At 40.5% G+C, this 8,537-nt stretch overlaps 1 protein-coding gene across 1 annotated transcript; it reads left to right on the forward strand.

Moving 5' to 3' along the window:
* The first annotated feature begins 1,873 nt into the window (after positions 1-1,873).
* Positions 1,874-4,107, forward strand: bola1 (bolA family member 1). The gene is made up of 2 exons (XM_022190467.2): positions 1,874-2,004; positions 3,221-4,107. Exon 2 carries the CDS (start codon positions 3,244-3,246, stop codon positions 3,694-3,696), a length of 453 nt encoding a protein of 150 aa, XP_022046159.1. The 5' UTR covers positions 1,874-2,004; positions 3,221-3,243; the 3' UTR covers positions 3,697-4,107.
* The last annotated feature ends 4,430 nt before the right edge of the window (positions 4,108-8,537 follow it).

Raw genomic sequence — 8,537 nt, forward strand, 5'->3', positions numbered from 1 at the left:
CTCCTGTTAGTGGGATGGATATATTAGGCAGCAAGTTAATATTTTGTCGTCAAAATCGATTTGTTAGAAGCAAGAAAAATGAGCAAATGTAAGGAAGAAGGGTCATGTTGCCATGGCTAGAGGACTGGGTCAGAGCATCTCCAAAACTGTAGCTCTTGTGAGCTGTTCCCAGTCTGCAGTGGTCAGTATCTATCAAAAAGTGGTTCAAGGAAAGAACAGTGCTGAATCCATGACAGGGTCATGGACAGCCAAGGCTCACTGATGCATGTGGAGAGGGAAGACTGGCCCATGTGGATCCAACAGATGAGCTACTGTTGCTCAAATTGCTGAAGAAGTTAATGCTGGTTCTGACAAAGGTGTCAGAATACACAGTACATCATATTTTGTTGTGTATGGGACTGTATTGCTGCAGACCCGTCAGGGTGCCCATGCTGACCCCTGTGCACCGCTGAAAGTGTCAACAATGAACGTGTGAGCATCAGAACTGGACCACAGAGCAATGGAAGAAGGTGGCCTGGTCAGATCAATCATGTTTTCTTTTGTTTGTGTGTGTGTGTGTGTGTGTGTGTGTGTGTGTGTGTGTGTGTGTGTGTGTGTGTGTGTGTGTGTGTGTGTGTGTGTGTGTGTGTGTGTGTGTGTGTGTTCTTGTACTTGCTACATGGTGAGTACCATTTTCTGCATTTAACTATCAAAGTGGGGACATTTTTACAAAGTGAGGACATTTTGGCCGGTCCTCACTTTGAAACAGCCATGTTTGAGGGTGAAGACCTGTTTTTAGAGAACAGGTATGAATTGAGGTTTGGTTAGGGTTAGGGTAAGGATTAAGTTTAGGCAATCAGTTGTGATGGTTAAGGTTAGGGTAAGGCTCTAGGAAATGCATTACGCCTATGGATGTCCTCACTAAGATAGAAGTACAAACGTGTGTGTGTGTGTGTGTGTGTGTGTGTGTGTGTGTGTGTGTGTGTGTGTGTGTGTGTGTGTGTGTGTGTGTGTGTGTGTGTGTGTGTGTGTGTGTGTGTGTGTGTGTGTGTGTGTGTGTGTGTGTGTGTGTGTGTGTGTGTGTGTGTGTGTCACTTACCTGGGGAACACATGGCACCAGGATGCATTATGGGAAGAAGGTAAGCCTGCAGAGGTAGCGTGATGCTTTGGGCAATGTTCTGCTGCTCGTATAACAAGGACTTATAATCTTCTGACTGGCATGTCTGACCATAACCTCACACTCGTAATACGCAATATGACAAAAATTAGATTTAAGGAACAAAATCGCTCACAGCAAAAAAGGTATACGTCTTTTATTCCCAAGAAAAACATTGATAAAATTGATAGTGAATTTAAAAATCTCCCATGGAATGATACCATTAACTGGACAGATATTGACCATTCATGTGATGAACTTTTATCCAAAATTAAACAAATCATTGCTAAATACACTTTAATTCAACCACGTAAAAAAAAATGCAAAAGTAAAGTTGCTGTGGATTAATGAAACGATTTGGACCCTCATGAAACAAAGAGACTCGGCACTTAAAAAATCTTTAAAAACTCATCTAAACACAGAATGATTTTTAAAAGCCTCAGAAACAAGGTCACAATGCAACTTGGGAAAGCTAAAGTGGATTTTTATTTCGAAATAATTAAAGCAGTGAAAGGAAACACCAAACAGTTATGGAAAAGTATTGATAAACTCTCAGGAAGAGAAAAAAACAAGTAATAAAATTATAACATTGAGGCTGAATGATACTATCATATCAGACAGCCTCTCTGTTAGTAATTATTTTAATTATTATTTTTATTGAATCGGTACAAGCACTCAGTCAAAATTTTTCACAAGCATTGAAGAGTCAAAACTACTTGAGTAGTCCCAATGACAAGTATTACCAGTTGGGGGCAGTAATGCACGTTTCACCATCAACTGCCGATAAATGAATAATGAAGAAGAAGGTTGACGACGACGATATCGAAGACGAAGAAGAAGAAGAAGCAGCCATTGACTTTACTTACAAGGTGAGCAGCTTTATTCCTTTTACACTTTATTTCCCTTCATCTGTTGTTGTTTAAGAGCGTTACTAACCACATACAGCCGTGTAAATTTTATGGAGCTGTTCGCTGTAAAGACAAACTGCCTACACTGTTTTGCGGCGCCATGTTTGTTATGAAAACTCGCTAACAGCTAATGCTAGCAACGAAGCAGTGAATTAGCTGCAGTTTGGCTGCGCTGTTTCTGCCTTTAGCTGAATACCTTACCGTGCCTTGAAGTCATGTCACCAAACAAACAGACACGGATACCAAATCATCTTTCTTGGCTGACACGGGTCAAATTTACTGGTTTAGCTGGTTTTGTGACGTACAAATGTCGTGTATTTGATTGGGGTCACTGTCTTTGCAACCAATTAGTTTCAGCTGTTTTCATCATGCTGTCTAAATGTACTAAATACTACAATTTCATGCAGCAGACGCCTTTATCCAAAGCGACGTCCATCTGAGAGTAGATGCAACACAAGCAAGGATCCAGACAGGAGAAAACAACATGAATAAGTGCCATAAAACAAACTAAATTCCTAACTTTCAACTTAATCAGCCATATCTGTACGGTGACATGCAATTCAGTACAACTTGGTCGCCCTTTATATTGGAAATTGGGTCTGTTTTCTTGTGCCAAACACTTGTCAGTAAAGATGTCATATTTTAAACAGTATATATAAATGCTGTGTTGCTTTGCTTTGGGTAATTGTTACACAATTGTTTATGTTTGCAATATTTGTTGCGATAAGATAATCGTTAAATGAACTAAAACTTAAACCAGGGATTGAAGCTCAGCCAGAAGCATACTGTCAATGCAACTGATTTAAGAAACATTTAATTTTGTAATGCCATTTGCAGTGGAAACTGTATATAATACTGATCCTTTATGAATGGCCTCTGATCCACATACTCTGCTCACGTGGATTTATTTCAAGCATCGCAAATAATGACCTAATTAACAAGATGACTCCAACAAGAAAACTGTCCTATTGTACTAACTTGCAAATCTAAACAAACGCACAGAAAAATTCATCTTGAGGACAAATTTTACTGGAACATGAGAAATACAAGCTGCATTTCTTTTCTGTTACTGTTGCTTAAGAGTGGAGCTGGACCACTGGCACCTCATTACATGATAATCTCTCTCACATCATAAATTAACGTGTCACCTGTATTTATGCACTCAATGTTCCCCCAGGTGGTCTCCTGCCACAACCTCAGATGCTTCCCGGCATTCTTCGTTGCATTCGGCCTGTCTCCACCCGTCTCACCTTAACCCGACCTCTGGCCCACTTCACACCACAGATGGCCCCGGACCCCAGTCGGCCTGTTGAGAAAGCTATCAGAACTAAACTGACCAACTCGCTCAAGCCAGACCACTTAGAGGTCCACAATGAAAGCCACATGCATGCCGTGCCCCCCGGTTCTGAGTCCCATTTCCGCGTCCTGGTGGTCAGCTCCCAGTTTGAGGGTCTGAAGTTGATTCAGCGCCACCGTCTGGTTAATGAGGCTTTGAAGGAGGAGTTGAGTAGCTGTGTTCATGCACTGGCTATCCAGGCAAAGACTCCCGAGCAGTGGGGAAGTAACCCCAGCCTGGCTAAGAGCCCACCCTGCATGGGAGGGTCGAGAGGTGATCACACAGTGGAGGAGAAACTGAAGGCTGGGAGAGAATGAAGCAGTTGTGCTTGTGTGGATGGACTGAAATGTAAAGAATTCAGGTGAATGCTTACCATGAAGTATAACAAGTAATTTAATGAAACACAGCAATGGTGTTTGGAGGTGTTTTTGTTTGGGTTTTATTTATGAATCCTTCTTGGTTTAATGGCAGAATTAAATACAACTTGTAAATATGGTACTGTTATAGCAGAACTATGGCATGATGGTTGCAGGATTCTGTAATGACGTTACATAAATGTGCTTCTGCTCATAGCTCTAACAGATTACCGACTGACAAAAAGAAAAACTACTGACAGAAAACAGCAGTTACCTAAACATTGATATTTGCTGTGCCACTGAGATCTAGGCCAAAAGTTATGCCTACATTTCTGTAACCAAGTGACAATAAACATTCTTCTTATAACTTCATATCTGAGATTCAAGGTGTAAAGTTTGAATATTATTTAAGGAGGCAGAACACTTTTTAAACATGGAGTCTTTACACATGTAGTTTGCACGTGAAACTGAGCGGCAGTGATAATACTTGAATTTGGTTCTTTTCTCTTAAGTCTAAAGAAACAGCCCCCACCCATTTTAAAACTACACTCATATTTTCTGTAAATGCAGATATCACTTACCCATGTCTGTGTTGTTACTGATCACTGAAATTATTTAACATGGACAGGAGGAAGATTTGCAGTCACAGCAGCTCCTGTACAGAGGGCCATGTACGTATATTTTTAGATGTCTGCAAGAACTTAATTTGTTATATACACTTATCAGCCACAACATTAAAACCACCTCCCTAATATTATGTAGGTCCTCTTGCTGCACTTCTCACATCCATTTGAATGCAAGACCTGAGATTTCCCAGCGGAATATTCCCAAGAGTATCCAGCTGCCTTCACCAGTCTGAGTTCTTCTCTCCATCTTAAGACCAGGTCACCTTCCTCCATTACTTTATAGTGCAGTTCTAAGGAACTGACTTACTGTTTCACAGATCGACCCTGAAACAGGTTTCATTGTAAGAAGATAATCTTATTCACATGTCAGTGGATTTTACTGTTGTGCTAGGTCAGTGTACCATTGTTATTGGTGTTGTCAAAAAACACCTACCAACCCAGTAAATCTCTAGTGCTTTCTGCATGTCTGTCAATCTGGTGATGTTAAATGTTAGTCAAGGGTGGCCTTCTGTTGAGCACAAATAAGAACTTCCCATCATTATGATAGTGTAGAAGTCAAAATTTCCATGAAAAATTAAAGGAGCGTAGCATGTTTTTTTTTTTTTTTTTAAAAGGTCTATCAAGTCCAATACTCTCTTTGTCAAATTCAGTGAATGTCTGCCCACTAGCTTTCTGTTCTGTGTGCACCGAAAACCTAATTTTGCACTGTTTGCACACAGCGCTGGCTCTGGAAATGGGAAACAAATCACTCCTACTCGTCCACACATTCACACTGGTGCACATGATCGTGGGAACGGTAGCAGCCAGAGTGAAATGGAAGGTTAATCTGACTCATGCTGTCTAAATATGCTAATTTGCCAAATACCAGCAGTCTTCCATCAGAATCAGTCTTAACCTTTAAACTGCTTATTGATGCATTGCATGGATGTTCATGGCAGCCGCCCCTCTATGCATCTGTCCTCCACCCAGCTGACACTGAGTGAGAGGTGGGCTGCACCCTGGACAGATCCATCAGTTAACCTACCACGCATACCTTTGGACTGTGACATGAAGCTGGAGCACCTGAAGAAAACCTCTCAAAGGGAAAAAGAGAACATGCAATCTCTGCAGAGAAAGACGCTAGTCGACCAACAGTGTTGCAGCAAACCTCAGGTGAGCTCTACGACACAAACGCAACAGTGTTGACAGGAAAACTCATAAAGGTTGCGCAAACAAAAAACCCACTCGACATAAATGATGCAATGAAATCCACCTTCAGGCCCGACGTCTTTAAAGCACCTGAATAATGAATCCCAAAGCACTGTTATTGAGTTAATATATTTCCCTATTTGTCCAGCACAAAAGGCTGTGGTAAAATCAGATGTGCAGTAACCCCCTCACATCTTTAGGCCAAAATTTCTTGTCAGTATTGTGCAGTGTAACATGCTAATTGAAGGTATGATTCATTGGATGCAGGATTGTCGTTTCCATCGCACATTTCTTGTGGTATTCTCCTCTATTTCTGCTATCTCTGTTTTGAAAAAGCCCCTTTGTTCCAGAAAACAACAACCGCATCCCCTGAGCTAGCAGCCTTGACTTCTTTAGTTGAATAAGCCATTTTAATGAAAGCGCTCGCCTCCCTGGATGCAAATACAAACAAGATAGCTATTTTTTTTTTGTCCCCTATAGTAGAATAATAAGTAGGTGCAGCCAGACCATTCTTTAGTTCTGACACAGCACTGTGAAGATGTGGTCAATGCAAGATCAGGATAACAAGTTTCACACAAAACCATATTATATATTCTAAATATTATATTCTCATATATTAGAAAAATGTTTTGAGTCAGAAGTGATCATGTCTAGTAGATGAGCATGGCAAATGTAGATAAAAATGAGACCTTATGTGCTATAATCAGAATCAGAATTCGTTTTATTGCCAAATAGGTTTTTACAGTTACAAGGAATTTTCTCTGGTGCTCTTGGTGCAAGTACAAATGAAATAGTAAGTAAAAGAGATGTAAAAAAATATAGGATAAAATAGACAAATATACAGGTGGTTAGACCAACCACCTGTTTAAGATGCTGATATATCCCTTTAAAGTTTACCCAAAATACACTTTTGCACATTTTCCCTTGTCAGTTATCAGCAAACAGAACACACATCCAAGTTACCAATGCTTGTTTCTACGACTATGTTACAGACTTTAAACTGCTGCTGTTTTGCTATTGAGACTTTTGTCTCCCAAGATAACGATGGTCACAGTTGGTGTTGGAAAAAGTCAAGCTGAACAAATAGGTCTTCGCCTTTATATTGTGACACCAGGAGTGAATCTAAAATCAAATGTGTTTTTCAGCCATAAAATATCATGTATCTCCTGTACTTATGAAGTTATGTGGCTCAGAAATGCTGAAAAAAAACAAAAAAAGCAAATTTAAAGGCATGGAATTTTGACCTACTCCTGTGTATTTCACGGGCCTGTTACTCTGAAAATGTGCATGTTTTGAAGGTAAAATTTTGTATGCCGTCATTAAATAGGCTAAAGTTATATCACAAAAAGTCTGCAGATTCCCAGGTTGTTGGTGACGATGATGTCAGTACTGCTGGCTCATCACAAGAGGGCAGTATGTGCACAAATGACATGGCAAACAAAACTGAGTTCATGAATAGAGACAATGTCTTCATTATTTCCCTTTAACATTAAATAACTTGGCACTTTTGATTTTCTCCTAATTATTGTACACGTAGGAACTTGAAAAACACTAATGAAGTCAGACAGAGTTAACCCCAGGACTAAACTGTGAATCATCTGATCTGTGTTTTAGAATCTAATTAGAAATCCTATGCATATTTGACAACACAAAAAACTAAAACTTAATTTGTGTATATAAAGACAGTACTAGCCTTTGTTACAGTCAAGTTCTTATTCTTGCATAATAAATAATAAATTATAGCCCACTTATATTGTTGTATGTGTTTTATCTGATTTTGAATCCATGACTGGCCGAAGATACCCTGAGACAAAAGTACAAAATGTTCTGTAGTTTGTGCTTGTTCTCAGAATGACGCACTCTTTACAGTGTGTGTGCATGTACTGTATCTGTATGTGAGTGGCCATCTATTTTAGTCTTGTCTTGTCTCACCGTGAAGGTCTTCTTGTCCTTCCCTCAACCCTGATGACGGCCAAAAATCACCCCTCAAGCCTGCTTGAGTGATTAGACAAAAAAAATGTACGATAAAAATCACTGGCGGGAGTCTGGACCAGCTTTACCACAATTCACATTCACCAGCGAGATTAGCTTCCTACAAATATTTTCCCCAGATATTTGGTGCAATGCAAGAATGCAGCGGACACACTCTGCAAAGCAAACTTTTAATGCTTTGCTGCAAAGCTATTCAAAGTTATTGTTAGCTCATAAAGACAGGCCTTCAGTGGAATGTGGTGTCACCTCAAGGTAATGTGTATCGTCTTCTACAATCATACTCCGCCTGGAATTGACAGCCTGTCAAGCCTCACAAAAGGCTCTGGTGAGTAGGGTGAACAACTGGTGTCACTGGTTTGGAAAAAGGAAAACAGTAAGACAACCACTTTATGACCCCTGCTCGCCCATTAGAGCCAGGCCTAAGGGGGCAAGAAGCAAGGCCGGGGCTGTGGGAGAAAGCAATAAGCCGGCCTGCACCGCCTCGGGACCCGCAGACTGTCTCTGCCAATGAGATTTATGTGTCACAATTCCAGGTGCTGTTATGATGGAGAGGGAAAAGTCATCGAGGATGATGAGGTGGAGTGCAGGGACTTGTCTTGCACTTTAAAGGTTGGGCGGGTTTACATGTGTGGGGTAGTACATTCCCTGTTCAGTCGCAGCAGTTAAAAATAACAGGGTTGGTCAGGTCACCTTAATAGATTTTATTTGACCAGAAGTGCTCTAATTCAGTCTTGTTTTTGAGTATTGAAAGATCAGTAATTTTGCTTTTACTTAGTAGGTGTTGACAAAGTGCTACTACTCTGGCAATGAAAAGCATAGATCTGAGAGTGGCCTACAGTGGGGCAATTTAGGCCCAATCAGATGGAGACTGAGATTATGATTGTTTTGAGCCTCACGGGACAATGTCTGAGAAAACCTGCATATAAACCACAGGTGGTCACTGCTTCATCACTTTGACTTATTGTGCAATCAGGATACCACGTGCTACTGCTTTTC

The sequence above is a fragment of the Acanthochromis polyacanthus genome, chromosome 12, assembly GCF_021347895.1.
Source record: "Acanthochromis polyacanthus isolate Apoly-LR-REF ecotype Palm Island chromosome 12, KAUST_Apoly_ChrSc, whole genome shotgun sequence".
Taxonomy (NCBI): Eukaryota; Metazoa; Chordata; class Actinopteri; family Pomacentridae; genus Acanthochromis; species Acanthochromis polyacanthus.

Bases quoted from the DNA above. Each gene is read 5' to 3' on its own strand.
- bola1 (XM_022190467.2), top strand. From the start codon at position 3,244: ATGCTTCCCGGCATTCTTCGTTGCATTCGGCCTGTCTCCACCCGTCTC.